Source organism: Leiobunum rupestre, chromosome 2 (assembly GCF_980474605.1).
Source record: "Leiobunum rupestre chromosome 2, qqLeiRupe1.1.hap1, whole genome shotgun sequence".
NCBI lineage: Eukaryota > Metazoa > Arthropoda > Arachnida > Opiliones > Sclerosomatidae > Leiobunum > Leiobunum rupestre.
In genome coordinates, this window is record NC_143385.1 from 15,727,901 (window position 1) to 15,749,586 (window position 21,686).

Consider the following 21,686-nt stretch of genomic DNA (forward strand, 5'->3'; position numbering starts at 1 on the left):
TTTTTCACAACGAAATAGAAAGCGTTTAAAATATCACCACTTCAATTTCTCTATGTATAGCATCATTTCTTTCAAATCATTTTATCTCTTGGAGGCTCGACGTGAAGTAGTTCTTTTTTCAATAGATGTCGCCAAATCAAAAAGGCGGTTCATTGCATCGTTTGTAAATTGGTCAATAACGTATAAAATTACAGCAAATTTAAACAATATTTTTACAAGGGATATATAATTTAGGTTAAAGTTCACTAAATAGAATATAAGTTGTCTAACTATAATACTCTCTGACGACGTTATCATTTAGTTATTTTTAATTTTAGCTTCCTTTGCCATAAATAGATGGCACCACGCTCTCCAGTAAAGTCGCGTTTTTCGAAGAATCTGATAGATTTATTATGGCCATCTCTAATAACAGGGGCCTTTTCATAATACAGTTGGCCATGATCGAGCCTCCACTTACTTTAAGATTGTATGCAGTTATATTCAGCTTAACGGGAATATCTCTATTGACAATCTCTAAATTATCCCCTCCCTTTAATGGCATTTAACATTTCTAACACGGTTTAGTAATTTCTTTGATTCTTCCTTAAAGAATGTGTTATAGTCGCTTTAAACAAGCTTAAACAATACGTTATGACAAATCTATGGAAAAGCAAGAAAAACTTACTCGCTGACAAAATCGATCAATTCCCTGGTTCTTACGCACTGCGAATTGAGACCAAGTGTGGGCGGTGGATTACGAATTATTTGCAGCATGGCTTGAGTGGGAGAAAGGTAACTGAGAGGCGGGACGTTGTCCGCCAGCTCTATAACTGTGATTCCCAGGGACCACATATCGCAACTAGCGTCGTAACTTGAAGACGTCTGCTCGCACGCTATTACCTGCAGGACATAAAAATTTCGCACCAGTAACTTACGAGGAGACTACCCGAGGTAATAATCACCGATTTGGTTGAAACTAGGTGGGTATGTAGACTTTATGTTAACATGAAATTTCACCAAGGGAAAAGTTGCAATGGGGTCATTCCATGTCAAATGTCCCGTTTTTGAAACAAATGCCCCACGGCACCATGCGCGATTTCGACGAAAATTTACACGTTAGTAATTTAGATAATTTTGTTGGGAAATCCAAATTATTAGCCCTATATTCATCGTAGTTTTTAAAATATGTTTTTTTAAAAACATTATGTATAATAGTGGTGTAGTCGGGCCAGGGCGGGCCAGGGCGTCGCCCCGGTGCTTTTTTCAAAGGCAGGGTGCCGCCCCGCCTTGGTTTTTCCATTTTGCCAGGGCGCGCCTTGCTACTATTTCTTAAATCATTTTTCTCGAATAAAGGGTGTGTGAATTTATTATAAATACCATAACAATTTCAAATAGTTACCTAGGTACGGCCAGCTTCGATCACGCTAAAAATCGAAGTTGAATGTACATTTATAGGTTTTAGGTTTTATTGTTGCCGTATTATTCAATATACAATTTTGAAACAGGGTGGCTCCAGTGGGAGCGCAGCATTAAAATTACAAAATAAAATAATATTTACAAGGTAAAATAGCTCTTTTTTTTTTACAAACTTTGAGCTTTAAAATTTATGTTATTTACAATATTTACATTGGTGATTAGGAGAGCGACCAAAGTTTGTTCCTTTTACATTGCCAGATTTCCAGGATTTTCTGCACCACTACGAAATCCCACTTTGCACCCTTAAGTCCAAGAATTACCCTAAGCGGGTTCCCAAAATTATCTGCCCGCCAATGCCAAATAGACTGGTCCACTTCTGTCTCAGGACCTTCCAACAGTACATGGTACAGGTCTTCGTCGACTAATCCACATAGCTTGCAAAGTGCAGTGCAAAAATTCGGACCTAACAACTCTACCTGACGTTTGCTGGTAAGTAGAGCCCCAGTACGGGCTTGGAAGACGAGGCCACTTCCCCATGAACCATTGTAGCTGCTTTTTGACTTATAATGGCACAAACTTTCCTTTCCACCAGAGTACTAGCGCCCGTTTCTTTACCTCCTTTTCCATCCATTCCTTATATTAACTCGCCCGGTCTCTCTGATCCCCCACAAAATTGACGGTCAATACGTTCAATGGCACGCGTCCACTCCGTACTCAGTCCACCTACACGGATATACGTATACATTTTACAAGCTAAACGACTAAGGTGCGTAAATTTTAGCCTTCCCAGGTACTTAATCTCGCTACGAGCCTCTCTTGTAGCCATTGTATTCCATCCCATTTCTCCGTCCACAGCAGTATTAGCTGCAAATGGGCCTGCATTCAGTGCTGTTTTGCCTACCAATCTTTGAGATCGCTCTAGTATGTTTCTAGTCTTTGCCTAGTAGCATACTACTTCATTGCCATATGGTTGGAACCGCTACACTCTTCCAGAGTGTGCAGCCTACGGAGTTTTTCTTGTAGGAATGTTCTGAGAGATTACGGACCGCCCAACGCCTCTTATTGCTTTTACTAGCCACTGTCTCCTCCATGGTTGTTAGGTAATGGTCATTGCTACTAATAGTAATCCCAAGGTATGTATAACGAGTCACCTGTGGCATACATTTTCCGTTGAGGACATAGGGCTGGGGGTCATTTTTAACTGCGTAAAGGCTCATCGTATTTGATTTCTCCATGCTGAAGACCAAATTTCTATTCCTGGCAAAATCAGAGCATACGTCAAGCAGTGGCCGTAGATCGGAGTGCTTGTTTGAGAGCAGTACAATATCATCTGCATAAAACAGGCATGACACAACCAAATCAGACCGGTGGTCCACGGACCCCCGAAGCGTAGCACCGCAGCCAGCGTCAATAAGCACGTGATCCAAATCATCGAAATACACTGAACAGCGTGGCGGACAACAGACACCCTTGCCGTAGGTCAACGCGGCTCTCAATTTCTTCAGTTTCCGTTCCATTTAGGTGGTAAGTATACCTGCACTCCGTGTACAGCGCCTCAATTTCCGATTTCAGTGTATCCGGAACTGCCTTGGAATTCTGACATTCCCACAATTTGTGACGGTCAACGCTGTCATAAGCTTTCCTTAGATCCAGAAATGCAATTTCCAGCTGGGTAGACATTTTTTTAGTTAGATCAATTCGCTGTGTGATGACGAATAAATGGTCTCCAATCTTGTGTGTCCGGACGAAAGCCGCCCTGAGCGTCGCAGAGCACACGATTGTTCTCCAAAAAAGCAGTGAGGCGACCCTTTAACAGCATAGCATACACTTTGTAGATTACCGAGGGCACAGCAATGGGGCGATATGAGTCTAGGTTCATTGAATTTTTACCTTTACCTTTATAGATAAGCGATACCCGTGCAGTGAGGCAAGACTGGGGTATGGTTTTACCTCTCTTAATGGTATTTAAGAGGAAGCATAGTGTCGATCTTGCACCGGGTCCCAGTGCCTTTAGACACTCCGCATATACGCCATCCATTCCCGCCGCCTTCCCTGTCTTCAAAGTGAACAGAACCATATTTAATTCCTGGATGGAGAAATCATCCTCGGGGGTTGATACGTAGTTGGTGTTACTTGGGGATTCTGTAGTCAGATTACATCAGGGCATTATCAGGCATTGGTACTGATCCTGACAGTAACTCAACCTCTAGCTCTGCAATGTACTCCATGATTCGTATAGAGATAGTTTTTTTGTCCCACAATAGTGATCCATTCTTGGCCCTAATCCCCCTGAAAGTCTTTTCCACTGCCCGCCCCTGTTTTTTCAAAGATTTCATGTATATCCAGAACTTTCGCCCTTTGTCTTTGGCAGCTCTCTCAATTTCATTTTCCATTTTGAAGTTGACTATTTTCATTTCCCTTGCTATCACAGCTTTTGCATTTTCCTTAGCGGCTTTATAGGATGTCCAGTGACCTAGAATAATCTCACTTCTATCCTCTTTGGCTAGGGACTGTCGATGTGAAAATCTGCCTCTAGTAGTATGCTGTTATGATCACTTGTCACGCTTTTTGAGCCAGCTTCATCAATCTCTATTTTTGTAACAAAATCCTCCAAGGCCTCATTATATAAAATATAAACCACTGTAGTTTGAACTCTCGAATTTTGCCAAGTATATCTTTCCTTACCGGTAAGAGATAGATTACCAATTGTCAACCCAAACTCTTCAGCAAACTGCTTCAGTTGACGACTAATTAAATTCTCTGTCCCATACTCTGATATGTGACCATTGAAGTCACCCATTATGCATACATTGTGTACATTTATTACTGCTTCAACAACATCACTACTAAGGCAATCAAAAATATGCGTATTCAACGTCTTGGCTGCTACCGACTCTCCTGTAGCCCCAACTTCAATTACGTGCGAAATCGAAGTTGGCCGTACCCAGGTAGCGCCCCGGTTCTTTTTTTCTTAGGACTACAACACTGGTTATTACTACGCACCAAATTGAACGCGACGACGGATGTAGTTAACGTATGTTTCCATCACGAAAAAAATATGGATCAAGGTTTGAAAGTTTACAAAAACTATGCATTAATCCATTTGACAAACACAAGAAGAAAATAGCCACAAATCTAAGAACTATTTCCGCCGCTGTAGCTAGTTCCTTAAATGATACTGGAGTCTTGGAAACCCTAATTCCTGGTCAGAAGCTTTGTGTTAATTGCATGATTTACTGTAAAAAAATCTTGGACAACTCTGAATCTCAAAACAGTTTATTAAGCCCAGGCTTTATTCCAAGCCAAGAAGTAAGGGACGAGTTAAACGAGGCTATCAAAGCTTTTGGTCAATCCCCAATTAAAAGAGTTAGCAAACGGGATAAACCTGGTTACATCAAACGGAAAGTCAGCAAACTTTCAACTTCGTACGAAGCAGCGCTCGATAAATGTGTAGGTGCAGGCTCAGGTGATTCCGTTTCAAGTTATGAAGATGAAATACCTTTACCCTGTAAAAAATGTGAAGGATATGGAAAAATTCTGGACCAACTACAGGAAAAAATCATAGCTTCAACTAAACAAGAGAAAATAAATCTTTTAACTTTAGTACCAGAATTTTATACTAACGCGGAAATCATAAAGGAATTTGGTGTTAACGAATACATGGTCAGAGCAAGCAGAAAACTAAAACAAGAGAAAGGCCTACTTCCTGGGTGTCACACTAAACAAGGAAGATTTTTGACTGAGGAAGTGAAAAACGAAGTGGTTAAGTTTTACGAAAGTGACGAATATTCCCGTATGTGCCCAGGAAAAAAAGAGTGCGTGTCTGTCAAAATTGACGGACAGAGGCAACTAGTTCAGAAAAGACTTCTGCTAGCAAATTTGAGAGAACTTCATACTGAATTTATTGAGCAATCAAATATGAAAGTAGGACTGTCAAAGTTTTGTGAATTGCGACCCAAGAACTGTATAATAGCGGGAAGGACTGGTACACACACGGTATGTGTTTGTGAATACCATCAGAATGTAAAATTAGCCCTGTTTTCCATACCTAAAAATCCTGAAGACTATAAAGACTTGCTAGCCTTGATCGTATGCGACATTGATAACCGCAATTGTATGCTTCACCAATGTGACGATTGTCCGGGATCTGTAGCTGTACGAAGACACCTAGAAAACCATTTTTCTGATCAAAACATTGACGACGATGACAATAGAACTCAAGCAATGGGTTCATCAAACACATGCCCAACTTGAAAGTTTTCAAATGACGTCAACTGATTTAACGGAGAAATTAACGAAAATGCTCGAAGTATTAGCGCCTTATCATTACGTAGCTAAATCACAATCAAGTTTTCTAAGGAGGAAGAAAGAATTACTAAAGGTGAACGAAGCCATCGTTTTATTAGATTTTGTAGAAAATTTCAGTTTTATTGTACAAGACGCTATTCAAGGCCATCACTGGACAAATACGCAAGCGACACTGCATCCATTTGTTTTGTACTACAAAAAACCATTCTCGGGTGAAGAAGTTCAACATTACAGCTATTGCGTAATTTCAGATTGTCTCGCACATGACGCCAACACTGTCCATGCCTTTTTGTCTAAAATGATTGAACATATTAAAGCAAATCTTCCCCAAACGATTAACCAACTTATCTACTTTAGCGATGGAGCTGGAAGCCAGTACAAGAACTTTAAGAACCTTGCTAATTTGTGCTCCCATGAAAATAATTTTCAAATGAAAGCTGAATGGCACTTTTTCGCCACCTCTCATGGCAAGAGTCCATGTGATGGAATTGGTGGGACAGTGAAAAGACTTGTGGCTAAGGCCAGTTTACAGTCGACCAAAACAAACCAAATTCAAAAACCAGAAGAGATGTATGTCTGGTGCGTTCAAAATGTGACCAATGTTCAATTTGGTTACGTCTCTAAAAAAGACGTTGATAAACAAGTGGAAAAATTTTGCCTCAACGAAAGATATATCGGAGTAAAAACAATTCCCGGCACTCGATCGCACCATGCTTTTCTTCCGATAAATGAAAATGAACTTTAGATCAAACGGATATCTGAGGATGAATTTGCGACAAGAGTTGTCCTGTTCCAAACGAACCGTGCGGACGTTTTAACTTGAGAAGAATGCGTGCCAGGAACATTTATTGCATGTACATATGACGAAGATTGGTACATTGGGAACATTGTAAAATGCTGCGAAGAAGAAAAAGACGCATCTGTTAGTATCTTTCGTAGAAAAGATCTTAAGCTTTATTGGCCAAGGAGAGAAGACGTATGTTGGGTGCCGTTTCAAAATATAATATCAGTAGTTAAACCTGAAATACGTTCTGATGGTAAAACGTATGTTGGAAAATAATTTTTTTTCGTTGTTTTGATCGAAATTTCGCAGATAAAATTTGTATTTCTTTTTTAGTTCCTTAATTATTTAAGGATTTATTAATAGTAATAATAGAAAAGACAAAAACTAAACAAAAATGAAAATATTTTGCTGTAAAGTTTTTTGTTCTGTATTATAAAATGTAAAATAACATTTGTTTTTAAGATAAAACGGCATATTTTTAAGAGTTATTGTTTTGGGTTGAAGTTCTTTCATATACATCTTTTTTATTTGGTAATTTTGTAGCTTGAAATCTCAGCTTTCTAACGGTGTTATTATTTTTCTGTATATTTTTGTCCTTCATACCGTAATTTCCCCTAAAGCACTACCATGTTTTGCAGTTTTTAAAAAAATGGATCGGTTCAAGTAGCTATATTTCAGAAACTAAATTTCCTAGAATTTTTTCAACGCCATTTCCGTGTTTATTGGGTCCATTTTACTTATTATAAACTTCAATATTTATTTCAGATTTAATAACTTCGCGACAGAAACCTTTTTAGTTTACCTTAGTTAGCGACATTCGAATAAAAATCGTCGTTTTCAACAATTTATAATTTAAAACTTAATAAAACAAATTGTATAAAATTTATCCTAGTTACTCTCTACTACCCATATTTATAGTGTAAAAAGTTTGATGGGGCTCACTTTAATACTTTTAGAATTATTTGAACGAAAATACCGGGACTTTCGGCGTTTTGGAAATGAACACTTTATACATAATGTTTTTAAAAAATCATATTTTAAAAACTACGATGAATATAGGGCTAACAATTTGGATTTCCAACCAAAATTATCTAAATTACTAACGTGTAAATTTTCGTCGAAATCGCGCATGGTGCCGTGGGGCATTTTTTTTCAAAAACGGGACATTTGACATGGAATGACCCAATGGGGATTTGTTTTGCCATGGCAACCGAAAATGTTTTGGCAACACAGTATGTATATTTTCCAATTGAAAATAACATGGGAAACCAAAAAAATAGATAAAAATTGACAAATTAAATTAATCCTATGATATTTTGATGAATTTTGGTCAATTTGATAAAAATATGTTAAAATTGATCAGAATCGGTAAAAATGGAGAAAAGCGAAATGTGAAGATAAAAAAGTTGTATTTGCCAACTACTCGCCGAATCGACGATAATAAATGAATTTTATCGAAATTAATAAAATGATATTAAGTTGTTTGAATTTGATCAAAATTAACAATTTTAATTAAAATTATTATCATTATTTTTTACAGGGGGACTCTTAGAAGTGCTCAGATTCCCATGTTATTTTCAATGGGAAAATATACATGTGTTGTCAAAAACCTTTTCGGTTGCCATGGCAAAACTAATGCCCATTGCAACTTTTCCCTTTGGTGAAATTTCATATTACCATAAGTTCTACACAACCACTTAGTTTCAACAAAATCGGTGATTATCACCTCGGGTAGTCTCCTCGTTAGTGCCGGATTAAGACCGAAAATATATTCTAACTCTTCTCTCGATACACTAAACACGTGCTTATTTTACTTAATGGTTATTCCAGCAATGCAGTAACTACCATGACAGAACGCCGAAATGACATCTCGAGGCAATATTTAACTACTTTATATTATTTAAAAATAAAATTAATATTGTATAAAGAACTGTATAATAGTGTTGTTTTAATATATTTTAGAATATATAATTAAGTAATTGATATAAATGTCTGTCATTATATAGTTTGTACTTTATATGAAACGTTCATGAACTCTAAGGATAGGGTGCAGGTAATTTCAATTTACCCAACATCGAATAGTTACTTACCTCAGGCGCCATCCAATAAGGTGTACCAATTGTTAGAGTTGGTTTTTGTTTCGCTCTTACGACTGACGTTCCTGTTTACAAAATGTTTCGTGTTAAATTTCTGGTCATAATAATACCTCATGCAAAGTGGGGCATTTTTTCAACTTTAAATTTACGACACCTATTGTACACTAGTCAGTGTTGTCTCGGAAGTCATTCAATAAAATTAATTGAACGGAACTTCAAAATCTCAACATACAGCAAAAACAAATTAATAATCGTTTTTCAGCGATGAAAGATAAAATTACCAAAATCGATGATTCGTATTTTCCCATCTTCTCCGCAAATTAGATTGGCAGCTCTCAAATCCCGATGTATTATATCGTGTTCTCGTAAAAACTCTAAAGCCTGTAACAAATTGAAAGATGACCACAGGGAGTTAGCCTATTTCGGATGGGATACTCAGAACGTTAATAGTTTATTTGAATAAGAAGTGGCAATTTTTTTAAAAAGGAAGACAATGCGGATATTACCCATACCTCAACCACATCTTTTGTGATTATCGCAACGATTTTGTCATTGAGGTACAATTGATTTTCCCTCAACCATCGCAGCAAATCGCCAACTGTCCCCATTGGTAGAAGCTAAAGAGAAACACTTACAGTTACTCGCAATTGGTGCAATGTGAAATATATCCATTGCTGCATTCTTGCATATTTATGTGAAAAAGTTACTGTTACGCGATGTGTATTGTTGTGAAACGTAATGAAAACAAAATAGCGCCGAGAACCATTTCCCTAGAACACTGACCTCCATGACGAACCACATTTGATCTTCGTGTTCATTTGAAGCGTTTCTCAGGTATGGTCCATAGTATTCGACGAAATTGTGATGATCGTGGACGATTTCCAGCGCCCTGAACTCCGATTCAATTTCCAGGACATGTTCCGCCACTGGCTCAATCACCTTTATGGCCACTTTACGCTCTGATATAAATGGTTCGTATTTTTTTAATTAATCTAACGAAAAATACATGAAAGATGTACGGGTCAAGTGCTAATCGTACCTGTAGCGTGATCGTATGCCGCGTACACTTTGGCGTACGTTCCTATTCCTAGCAATTCCTTGAACTCATAGCGATTTCCTGGGTCGGGTAGATTCTGTAAGTCAACAACTAAACTTCTCTGATCCATTTGTGGTTTTTTTTATTTATTGAATAAGGTACTCGAGTAGCCTCAGGAGAAAATTTATACGATTCAAAACATACGCGAAACTAAAATTGATAGAACTTTTCCAAGAGAATCCAGAGCGCGAAACGATAAAGTTTGGTAGAAAAAATGGGTCGATGGAGAAAATCGGATTAGCCACAGCTTTTAGAAAAGATGTACTTGGCAAATCTGTCAAATAGAAACACAGAAACTCTCCCTCTGGTAGACAACTAGAACGCTACCGGACTAAAAAATCAATCTGCATTGATGAGGTTTCCTGCTTTATCGCGCTTCTTTGGCGTGGACGAACTGCTTCATATTCTACCCTTTCCAACTGTCTCTGAATATATTCTATGGCTTTAGTCCTCAAGTACTAGGGCGACAGTAGAAGTAAACTTATTTTCTATTTATGGTCCGAATCGTAACAAGAACGTGAGGCGGCTCGCGTGGTAAAAAAACATTGGACATCCCATAATAATGAAAATAAGTATATTTGGAAACAAATGAGCCGGAAAAAATAAATTGTATTTGCAGAAAACATTGTCAATGAAAACGTTTATTTCATTGGATGCATTTTATACAAGGTATCGAAGCTATCAAAAAAAAACTTGAAGAGGTTAACGGTAATAGTTAGTGTAGGGAGCTGTTGACTTGGGCCTTAGGTACCTTGGGTATTAGCCTAGCTGCAGGGGCGTACCGAAGAGAGTATGTTTGGGGGGGGGGGGGGTAAGTGAAATTTGACAAGTAAAAACCAAAGTTTGTCAAGTCGTCTAAGTTTGGATTGTTACGGTAGATTTCAATTTAAATGTTTCATTAAAATTATAATCGGTGGCGCCATCCGCTGTTAGCGGCGGGAACTATATACTATACAATTGAATTAATGGTACTAATATACTTTGGAAGTTATAGATGGCGCCACCAGTATAATGATAGAGTTGACTGCTGAGTGCGCCGACTGGAAATTTCAGAATTTATTTCGCGAAACCACGACTACCGAACGCGCCTATGTCATTCTAGCACGTTGCTTTTTCTTTATTTTGCCACAGAGCTTGCGTTGCCCTTTAACGTAAGAACAACCGACACTGTATCACACCAAAATTCTGAGAAGGAATTCTTCTCTTGAGAAGAGTTCTTCGTGGGAATTTTTCTCCCCGTGAGAACTCGCTAAAATGCGTCAAATTTAAAATGATTCTTCTAAAGATGGCGGCTTACAAAGTTACGATAATCCCACGAACGTAATAAACTAAGCCTTTGACAATTAATATTATTTTTACAGAATTTCACGACAATATATGAAGGAAGGAAAGATTTTATTTATAATTTAAAAGGAAAGGTTTCATAGGAAATTTAACTAATCATTCTATATTCTCTGAAATTAATAATCGTCCACAAAATTATCATAATGTTTATTTTCTTCAGCATCAAGCAAACTTATTAGAATATTAGCTGCCATTTTCATTTGTAATTTGACCGAGTGAGAATGCTCGGAGGCATTCTCACTCTTCTCAAGAGAACTCGTGAGAAGAGATTACGTCACTTCCTGTGAGAATGACCGTCAAAATTTTGAGAAGTGAGAATTCTCACTATCAAGGGAAGAATTCTTAGAATTTTGACGTGCCCGATATGATCACACGTTATCTTTATCCAACGCAACTTTAGGAATATTGACTTGTGAAATTTTCACTTTCCTAAAGAATATCACTATAATATTCACGACTTACCTAATTTTCCCTAAAAAAAACTGTAACATCTCCTATAGAAATTAAAACTATTTTTATAAATTTTATACAGATTGCCAAATATAACGTAGAAAATGAACACGGAAATAATAACGAACAACCGATATTCTCTCTCACGCGTCTATCTGCCTTTCCATTTTATAAGGTGCTGTAGGAAAAATGACTATTTAAAAAGGTTTTACCACAAGGCTGAACTAAAGTTCCGACACACTAGCTGCCTAGCGTAGAAATCAGGTCTTGAAAGTTATACATAAGGAGAAGCAACTACATAGAAATCTCAAACATAGTTAATGACTTTAGGGAAGTAAATTGCTGGGAAATTCTAAATGATTTGTTTACTATCGATTTAGGAGTTTTTTTAATTAACTAACATGTTTCATAATTTTCATTTTGCCAAGTCCACCTCGATTTGCCAACTCTACAAAACTTTGGGGGGGGGGGGGGGGCTCCTCCCTGTCCCCCCCCAAAGGTACGTCCCTGCCTAGCTGATTATTATTAATGTAATATTATATTTGGTCGTAGCAGAAATACATGAACCGAAATTATCAGCGAGCGCTTTTTTCGGGGGATACGCTTTTTTTGTACGCCAGGGAGAGTGTAGAAAATTTACCATCGTTCATTTCGTCCGACCCGACCGCGGGGAAAATATCCGAGTGCCATCTAGTGAGGCAAAATGTATCGTTTTTCTTAGAAAAAACTACGCGTAACGTCGTCTGTCAACCGAGGCTTAGTGTAAGCTAAACGTGTGTTAGTTAATAATAATGGAAAGCGTACGGAAATTAATTCGTTATTTGAGAAACCTTACGCGTCCGTTTATTTTGGAAATAAGAGAGTTATTTTTAGTATTACTAAAGTCTGAAAATGTATGTAAATATCTGTTAGAGCTTCTGAAGTATACTCAATGCCGTGGACATTTCTAGTCGTTTAATTAAAATGAGAGATTTTTGCCTAAGGCCTACGGTAAGGTTAAAACGGCCAAGCGTTTAAGAAAGAGAAAACAGAGAATTTGGGTCTAGCGTTAGAGGAATAGGTGGTTGATAATTTCGGTTCATGTATTTCTGGTAGTAGAGGTTTTGTTTTTTAGAATTACGTGTAATTTTATTCACACAAAATCTCAACAACTTTTCGAGTGTGTGATCGATAATGTAACGATACAGTTAGAGTTACAGAAATTATTAAAATAAATCAAAAATAGAATAGGACCCAATACGGTTCCTTAATTGTGGTAAGCCGCAGATTACATTTTCTTCATTACTAACATTACTATTTAGCTTGACAGTTTGTTTTCTACCTTTTAGGTAATCTTTATACCAATCAAGTACAATACCTCTGACCCCCAGTGGCGTAAATAGCGCCCCCGCAGAGCCCGCGGCGTGGGGGGCCCCCGAGAACTAGGGGGCCCCAAACGCTTATGATTAAAATCTGTGCTATTTGAAAGGGCTCCGAGTCGTTTTTCGCGGGGGGGGGGGCGGATTTCCTAGTTACGCCACTGCTGACCCCTATTTTTTTTAAGATTCTTAAACATTAGATCATGACTTATGGTGTCAAAGGCTTTGGCTAGGTCTAGAAATACAGCTAACACTTTTTTATTATCGTCTAGACTCTCAATTATTGTATTATTCAGGAGTGACAAGGCGTCATTGGTTGATTAAGCAATGTTTAAAGTTTTACTAGTTTCCGATAGGTGGTGTTTTCCAGGCGCTTTCCCCCGCGTCTGCTAGTCCCCCCTAAAATCAGTTGTCTACCCTATTTATTATGTCTATGGTTAGGACATGGATTAATTAACCCATGGTTAGAATGCGTAGGAGGGTGGAGGCCAAGCCTCTTATGCCACGCGAGTCAACAGCTCCCTACACTTACTATTACCGTTAACCTCTACAAGATTTTCTGGGCATATCTAAGGTATGCAGTATATTCCTAAATCAATTGATATTTGAAGTTAAATATTTACTCTGTACCTCAGATTTCATTATTTAATTGTTAAACCGTGGTTTATTTTAAAACAATTCTTACTAAATTTAACACAAAAGTGTAAAATTAAAACCTTTAGTTTATGACTAACTCCTATGACGCAGTGTTGCCGGTCGTGTTTTGTTTAAAATGGTGCGCTGCCAAGTTTTTTGTTTCGCTCAAAAGCGTGGCCGCCATTCTGGCTCACCTAGAAGTGATTACTGATGGTGAATTTGAAAAAATCCTCCCATTGTTTCTGCAATCATCCTGCAGGATTTTCGGTGGGTGCTTTCCCCCTTTTCGGTATGAAAGAGCGAATGTTTTTCCACACTTTGAACATGATGATATGAGTACGAAACCCGACCAATTTATCGCTTACCGTTTCTAAATCAAAGCATTGTATGAAGTGAAATAACGATAACTCAATTTTATGCTATTCCATTCACAATAGTTGTATAATAATTTTTTAACAAAAATAGACTTTAAAGGCCAAATACCCAATTAAATGGTTATTTTATTACTGTGCATATTATACTGGCGACTTATACACAAGCATGATAGCGCTGTTTCCGGTTATTTTACCACCAAGTGAGAAACAAGTAAAATTTAAAAACTATATTTGACCTTAAACCTTGGTTCTCGTGAAGTACAGTTGATACATTACTAAAAACCCATAAAATTGTGTATATTCTCTTTTTTTACCATGGCTAAAACAATACTAATTAAAGAACTTAAAACAAAGTTCTGCTACTTCATGGTATAATTTTATTTACAAGTTTAAAAATACTCTGGTTGTTTCGGACTGAGGTCCTTCTTCAGCTGCGTCTAATCATGTTCTGATTGTAAATTTCTACGTTAACCCCAATACTAAAACATATTTACAAAATATAATAATAATAATAACCACAAACAACCAACTTCACCCCCTCCCCCCGTTACTTTTTCTCTCCTCCTTCCTTATCTCTAAATTTTACTTTGAAATCCCCCCCACCCTTTTATGTCAATTACACCCTTATCCAGATTTAGGCCACCAAATTTTCTAATATACACCGCTTCCTTAAAAACTCTTCTATTCCAATCGGGTTCCTGACACACTACTTTTGCCGCCTCCCAGTTTATATTATGACTACTATTTTTTAAAATGTGTCCTGCTAACCCGTTCTTTTTATCTTAGTTTTTTACACTGGTTTGATGTTCTCGCCTTCTTATTTTTAATGTTCTTTTCGATTGTCCTATGTATGATTGTTCACAATTTTATTTCATAAATTATCCCGGTTTTTACCTCTCCGAGGGGACAAAGTCCCCTAGGAGGGGTTATTACCTCTCCGAGGGGACAAAGTCCCCTAGGAGGGGTTATACAACGACCGTGTCTGTCTGTGGGTGGGTCTGTGGGTGGGTCTGTGGGTGTGTCTGTCTGTCAGGACTGCGAACGCGTTCGCATTTTCGGTGCAAAGTGTAATCACTGCGTACGCAGTTTCTCAAAGGGTTGGCAAAACCACCGTGTGACGGTGAGCGTTAACGGATGCATTTGCGGTTTGGTTTGGATGGTGTTTTTTCGCTCACCGTCGTGACGGTTTGGTGTATTACGGTTTTTGTAATGTTTATGCGTAGGTTGTGAGTGTTGAATTTGTTGATGGATGTGCATGTTGAGTCTGTTGTGTTTATATGGGCGTTTTCTCTCCAACTTCTTCTTAATGACTTTGGGACGGACCGAGTGCTGAGTGTAATGCTACCTCTCAACGTCCAATGGCAGGGTTTCCACCAGTTGTACACGGTATTCGTCTTAGTATCAATTTGCGATCGCATCGGGCGGGATTTGAACCCGAGACCTCCTGATTGACAGGCGGACGTTCTACCACAGAACCACCGACACTTGTTACGCCTTATTGAAAATTAGACCTTCAGCTTTATCGGAAGCGTATTTAATAGAGTACGAAATTTTGGTTTAATTGAAATAGAATTGAAATTGAAATTATTGCATCGAAGAAATTCTAATTTAGCGTTTCTCTATTGATTAAAAACAAATGCGCCACCCAGGTTTCGAACCCAGACCATTCGGCTTGGCAGTCGAGCGCTCTACCACAGAACCACCCATAGCTGCTTAGATTCACTGAAATTAAGACAGGCATCGTAAGCATAATAGGTAATAAAGTCTTTTTTTATTAATGAATTTATGAAGGCCTAATCTGGTATTTTTTAAAGGTTAAATCTTGTTTTAGCGCAGTCAGCCGAGATTAGAGGGTTAAAGGGTAGACACTGTGGGTGGTCCACTTTCTTAACGACCTATATATAGTTCTGTTAATTCAAAGGAGATAATTTAACGTTAATTGCTTTAAGAGCTGGCGGTTAGTCAAGTGGCCCCCGTGCTTTGTTGATGGTAAGGTTTTTGCTTCTTGTAAATACATTTGGTGTGGATATTTGGATATCTACGATTTCTAACGCAGTCAATGATTTCTTGGGTGTGCGAGTCATTATATGATATTGGAAATTGGACGGCATTGGTCTTTTTCATGTGGTATGCGTCACAACGTCAACAGGAAGTGAACGAGTCGTCAACTACCAGATATCTACGGTATCTTCATCAAGGGCGATTGTTGAAATAAAATGAGCGTTAAAGATGCGGCAAGTATTTCGTAAGCGAGTAATTCCAAAAAGCCTCTGTAGATATTTCTTTCATTAAAATTTGCTTCGTATTATATTTAACTGATAAACTTGTTCTGTAAAAGGGTTTAATTCAATTGTGCATTGTTATAGTACGTCTAACTTACTGTTGTAACTACTTAACTTATGATATTCTGAATAAATTAAAATTGGTCGTTTCGTCTCAATTATTTTAATTATAATAAAAATTTTATACCGGGCGGGATAGAAATGGGTTAATATTTTTAACAAATAACTCTAAATTGCGGAGATATATCTTTAAGGGTTATCTCGAGAAATTAATACCACTAGGGACAATTCTTCCGAGGAGAGGTATATTTTGGCTTGCCAACTTGTTTTATAACGTCTAGATCTGTTTTATTTGTTATTAATTCCGTTTTTAACGTGTTTCCAGTTTTATGTACCCATAAAATGTCTGCGTTCACTATACTTGTAATTTTTGATATTATGCCAAATATGATATCAATAAAAAACATTTGAATTTTAGCTATAAATAGCGGAACATTTCGAAATAGAAAACATATCGACGGTAACTCTATTCTATCCTCTCTTACGCAGTTCCATTGATTCGAGCTAAGCCTTCAAGATGTCTCTCGGAATCCGAATTGCCATTTGCGTCTTCGCCTCGGCTTATTGGGTTAACGCTGGTGATAGCGGTTTTAACGGCACTGCTGATACTGAAGTTGGACGACATGGCGAGGATCTCGCCATAGATGTAGGTCCGTTCTTCAAATATAACAGAACTCGAGATGGCGGATTAAGTAAGTTTCTGTCAAGTTATATTATTTAAATATAGGCGCTAAAAGAACCTATTTCTTTATTGTAGGACAACATTCAATCCAAATACCGTTTCTCGGACTTCTGGGTCTCGGTGGCCGCAATGGTACCGATGAGTCTCTAAATTTGACAGCTCCGTCAGAGAACGCCACCGGTCAAACCGAACATTTTCTTGAAGACCAAGAATCTATCATAATGAACTCCACTGACGACACCGTTGCATCGAACGACCTTAACAGGACAGAGGTCATGGATAAGAAGGCAACCAACGACAAGGAAGACCGGTTGTTTGACTTAGAGGACACCAAGTCATTTAAAACTTCCCGTAGATGTCCGTCTGTAAATGGTGAAACTGGTTTCCTGTTCGCACACCCGCACAGCGCCTGGAAGTTCTACGCTTGCGACCACGGAGTTGCTTATCTCTTCGAGTGTCCGGAGCCCTTGATCTTTAACTCTGATCTCGAGGTTTGCGATTGGCAACCTACTGAACTTTAACCACGTTATTAATACCTGAAATCTATTTTGTACACTTGTTAATAAATAACATACGCTTATTTTTATTTCAATTTGGTTGAATTCCATTTTTCAAAGTTTTGTCTGTGTTTAGTGATAATGATTAGGTGACTTTAGGTCGAACTTCGAAGCAATGCTCTAACATTATGGTCGACATTCTTCCGGTAACTGCGATAACTATCGTACGCAAAACGCACGATATTTTGAAATTTTCAAATAAAATAATTTATTCGTTTAAAAACCGGATTCTATTGAAATCGAGGTTCCGCAAAAACCAATTAGAAAGCTGATTTATACCGTATAAATCAGCTTTCTAGTTATAAATGTATATTATACGGTAGATTTTCCCTACTTTTCCTCTAACCCCACTACTCTGTTTCATATCCGAAACATATTTTTCGCCGCTCGGGTGGATGCGTGCTCAGAAAATACTTCGAAATCTGGAAATAGTTCGCCTCAGTCGAGTTGGAAAGAGCGGAAGTACTTGCCTTATTTTAAAAATGTAGGTATGATTGAGAAAACTTACTCACACTTCGGATAATATCCAGATAAATAACGACATATCAATTGTTGTGTATTTATTCCATTCTCAATATTTTTATATTTTAAAAATTATTCTCTTAACGTAGGTCACAAAATATGGACTTACTAGTTAACTAGACAATACCAAATTAAATGATTATAGGAAAAAGCTCGGCTACCTTGAGTAAAGAAGGTGATATAAAGGTAGACCTGAGTCATTCGTTGCGGCCAAGAAGGGACAGTGTAAATTAATTCCAATAAAGTTTATTTTTTGGGGTTACACACATACGTAATTTACGAGGTTACCGTATATCTTTAAAATTGTGTAGATTTTGACTATCGCCTTCTAGTGACCGACGCTGTATGTATCAAAACACACTAAAAATTACATAACCGTAATGGCATCCACAATTGTTTACTAACCGTAAACCGCGTATTTGATTAATGAAAAAACATTGAAATTTTAACAAAGTGTACAACACCAATGTACAAATATCATCTTATGTATTGCTGTTTTCCTTTTCAGCCTATATACAGTATAGCGGCCATTTTTATTATCTTTCATTACTAATTTTCGAAAACGATTAGTTACATGTATATAGTACACAAAAGAGGACTATTTTTTATAATAATGGTTTACTAATTAGAAGAATAAACTTTCAACAATTGTCAGTACACTATAAACACTTAAATTTTTAAGGTTTAATAAAGTTCACGTTCGGTCTGGGGCGAGTACGCCGCCTTTCACAAACACTTATACAAGTGTGACTATTTTACACGTAATTATTGTAAAACTGAGTCTAATTTTGAAATATGTACTAGACAGTATGTGTAACCCCAAAAAATAAACTTTATTGGAATTAATTTACATTTAAAACTGTTTATTATCCACTTAAATACCTGTCCCTTCTTGGCCGCAACGAATGACTCAGGTCTACCTTTATATCACCTTCTTTACTCAGCGTAGCTGAGCTTTTTCCTATAATCTTTTAATTTGGTATTGTCTAATTAACTAGTAAGTCCATATTTTGTGACCTACGTGAATAGAATATTTTTAAAATATACAAATACTGAGAATGGAATAAATACACAAAAATTGATATGACATTATTTATCTGGATATTATCCGAAGTGTGAATAAGTTTTCTCAATCATATCTACATTTTTAAAATAAAGCAAATACTTCCGCTCTTTCAAACTAACAGAGCAGAATAACTGCTCGAACATGGGTCAAATTCATCCAATATAACCGCTAAATGAGCGAATCTGGCGGATATAATAAGGAGCAATTGCAACGACCATGATCATGGAGCGAAGCGAAGTCCGTAAAGCAGAACCAAGAACGTACTTATTTTATCTTGTTGAAAAGGGACTTCTCAGCAATCAACCGGGTGAGTCATTGGATCTCTGAAACTCAATTTTTTCCAATGTGATTGAAGCACATTCCGATGACGTTTTCCCTTCCCCACAGCGTTGCCAACCTTGTAAGAAGTGTATATCGTGCCAGGGGATCGAAATATCGTACTTTCGCTTAAATTATCATACGCTTTTAAGCCCCATTTTCATGCTCGCTGGTAGCGGATAAAAATCGTCAAAATTCGCTTCCGCTACTCGCAAGCGTGCAAATAAAGCTAAAATATCTGTTTGAAACAGATCGACGCGGAAAGTGAAAAAGTGTATAGCTGAAGCGGATTTAGTCGATTTTTACCCGCTACCAGCGAGCATGAAAATGGGGCTTAAAAGGCTCGGCTGAGGTGAATTATTTCCTGTTTCTAAGAGTTTTCTGAGCACGCATCCACCCAAGCGTTGAAAAATATGTTTCGGATATGAAACACAGTAATGAGGTTAGAGGAACAGTAGGGAAAAATCTACGGTATTATTTATATTTATAATTAGAAAGCTGATTTATATGGTATAAAATCAGCTTTCTAATTGGTTTTAGCGGAATCTATATTTCAATAGTATCAGGTTTTTAAACGAATAAATTATTTTATTTGAAAATTTCAAACTATCGTACGTTTTGCGTACGATAGTCGACCACTATCGCAAAAATACGATAGTTATCGTACGGTTGGCAACGCTGCGGTTCCCCATCACTCATACCGGAAGAATGTCGACCATCACGGATAGCGCATCGCTTCGAAGTTCGACCTAATCATTATCACTAAACACAGACAAAACTTTGAAAATGGAATTCAACCAAATTGAAATAAAAATAAGCGTATGTTATTTATTAACAAGTGTACAAAATAAATCTCAGGTAACAATAACGTGGTTAAAGTTCAGTAGGTTTCCAATCGCAAACCTCGAGATCAGAGTTAAAGATCAAGGGCTCCGGACACTCGAAGAGATAGGCAACTCCGTGGTCGCAAGCGTAGAATTTCCAGGCGCTGTGCGGGTGTGCGAACAGGAAACCAGATTCACCATTTACAGCCGGACATCTACGGGAAGCTTTGAATGACTTGGTGTCCTCTAAGCCAAACAACCGGTCTTCCTTGGCGTTGGTTGACTTCTTATCCATGACCTCTGTCCTGTTAAGGTCGTTCGATGCAACGGTGTCGTCCGTGGAGTTCATTATGATAGATTCTTGGTCTTCAAGAAAATGTTCGGTTTGACCGGTGGCGTTGTCTGACGGAGCTGTCAAATTTAGAGACTCATCGGTACCATTGCGCCCACCGAGACCCAGAAGTCCGAGAAACGGGATTTGGATTGAATGTTGTCCTACAATAAAGAGATAAGTTCTTTTACCGCCTATATTTAAGTAATGTAATTTGACAGAAACTTACTTATTCCGCCATCTCGAGTTCTGTTAAATTTGAAGAACGGACCTACATCTATGGCGAGATCTTCGCCATGTCGTCCAACTTCAGTTTCAGCAGTGCCGTTAAAACCGTTATCACCAGCGTTAACCCAATAAGCCGAGGCGAAGACGCAAATGGCAATTCGGATTCCGAAAGACATCTTGAAGGCTTAGCTCAAATCAGTGGAACTGCGTAAGAGAGGAAAGAATTGAATTACCGTCGATATGTTTTCTGTTTCGAAATGTTCCGCTATTTATAGCTAAAATTCAAATGTTTTTTATTGATATCATATTTGGCATAATATCAAAAATTACAAGTATAGTGAACTCAGACATTTTATGGGTACATAAAACTGGAAACACGTTAAAAACGGAATTAATAACAAATAAAACAGATCTAGACGTTATAAAAAAACCGGGATAATTTATGAAATAAAATTGTGAACAATCATACATAGGACAATCGAAAAGAACATTAAAAATAAGAAGGCGAGAACATCAAACCAGTGTAAAAAACTAAGATAAAAAGAACGGGTTAGCAGGACACATTTTAAAAAATAGTAGTCATAATATAAACTGGGAGGCGGCAAAAGTAGTGTGTCAGGAACCCGATTGGAATAGAAGAGTTTTTAAGGAAGCGGTGTATATTAGAAAATTTGGTGGCCTAAATCTGGATAAGGGTGTAATTGACATAAAAGGGTGGGGGGGATTTCAAAGTAAAATTTAGAGATAAGGAAGGAGGAGAGAAAAAGTAACGGGGGGAGGGGGTGAAGTTGGTTGTTTGTGGTTATTATTAATATGTTTTAGTATTGATTAGATTTATTATAATTCTTTTTATATTTTTACCTCTCCGAGGGGACAAAGTCCCCTAGGAGGGGTTATACAACGACCGTGTCTGTCTGTCTGTGGGTCTGTCTGTGGGTCTGTGGGTCTGTCAGGCCTGCGAACGCGTTCGCATTT

The 21,686-nt window shown here is 37.7% G+C and overlaps 4 protein-coding genes across 4 annotated transcripts in view; 1 reads left to right on the forward strand and 3 right to left on the reverse strand.

The window, feature by feature from the left end:
- LOC149956198 (myosin-IIIb-like) overlaps positions 1-9,255 on the reverse strand; it is a 35,206-nt gene extending 25,951 nt beyond the window's left edge. The window contains exons 1-4 of the mRNA XM_090165425.1: positions 9,096-9,255; positions 8,865-8,964; positions 8,578-8,648; positions 665-879 (exon numbers count right to left, since the gene is read on the reverse strand). Of these exons, the coding sequence (XP_090021551.1) occupies positions 665-879; positions 8,578-8,648; positions 8,865-8,964; positions 9,096-9,191 (482 nt within the window). The 5' untranslated portion in view covers positions 9,192-9,255. The remainder of the gene's footprint in view (positions 1-664; positions 880-8,577; positions 8,649-8,864; positions 8,965-9,095) is intronic.
- An 18-nt stretch (positions 9,256-9,273) lies between these two features.
- LOC149956199 (mitogen-activated protein kinase kinase kinase kinase 4-like) lies at positions 9,274-9,765 on the reverse strand. Its single transcript, XM_090166799.1, has 2 exons — positions 9,623-9,765; positions 9,274-9,542 (listed from the first exon to the last, which is right to left on the reverse strand). Exons 1-2 carry the CDS (start codon positions 9,747-9,749, stop codon positions 9,274-9,276), a joined length of 396 nt encoding a protein of 131 aa, XP_090022925.1. The 5' UTR covers positions 9,750-9,765.
- Positions 9,766-16,699: 6,934 nt separating this feature from the next.
- On the forward strand, positions 16,700-17,449 carry LOC149956200 (uncharacterized). The gene is made up of 2 exons (XM_090164665.1): positions 16,700-16,875; positions 16,941-17,449. Exons 1-2 carry the CDS (start codon positions 16,701-16,703, stop codon positions 17,384-17,386), a joined length of 621 nt encoding a protein of 206 aa, XP_090020791.1. The 5' UTR covers position 16,700; the 3' UTR covers positions 17,387-17,449.
- A 2,689-nt stretch (positions 17,450-20,138) lies between these two features.
- LOC149956201 (uncharacterized) lies at positions 20,139-20,918 on the reverse strand. Its single transcript, XM_090165427.1, has 2 exons — positions 20,713-20,918; positions 20,139-20,647 (listed from the first exon to the last, which is right to left on the reverse strand). The coding sequence occupies exons 1-2, from the start codon at positions 20,885-20,887 to the stop codon at positions 20,202-20,204; spliced, it is 621 nt and encodes a 206-aa protein (XP_090021553.1). The 5' UTR covers positions 20,888-20,918; the 3' UTR covers positions 20,139-20,201.
- Positions 20,919-21,686: the final 768 nt, after the last annotated feature.

Excerpts from the sequence above, each read along its gene's own strand:
- LOC149956199 (XM_090166799.1), bottom strand. The coding sequence starts at position 9,749 with ATGGATCAGAGAAGTTTAGTTGTTGACTTACAGAATCTACCCGACCCA. Across the intron at positions 9,543-9,622 it reads GGCATACGATCACGCTACAG|AGCGTAAAGTGGCCATAAAG; the intron begins GTACGATTAGCA and ends CATTTATATCAG.
- LOC149956201 (XM_090165427.1), bottom strand. The coding sequence starts at position 20,887 with ATGTCTTTCGGAATCCGAATTGCCATTTGCGTCTTCGCCTCGGCTTAT. Across the intron at positions 20,648-20,712 it reads AACTCGAGATGGCGGAATAA|GACAACATTCAATCCAAATC; the intron begins GTAAGTTTCTGT and ends TCTTTATTGTAG.
- LOC149956200 (XM_090164665.1), top strand. The coding sequence starts at position 16,701 with ATGTCTCTCGGAATCCGAATTGCCATTTGCGTCTTCGCCTCGGCTTAT. Across the intron at positions 16,876-16,940 it reads AACTCGAGATGGCGGATTAA|GACAACATTCAATCCAAATA; the intron begins GTAAGTTTCTGT and ends TCTTTATTGTAG.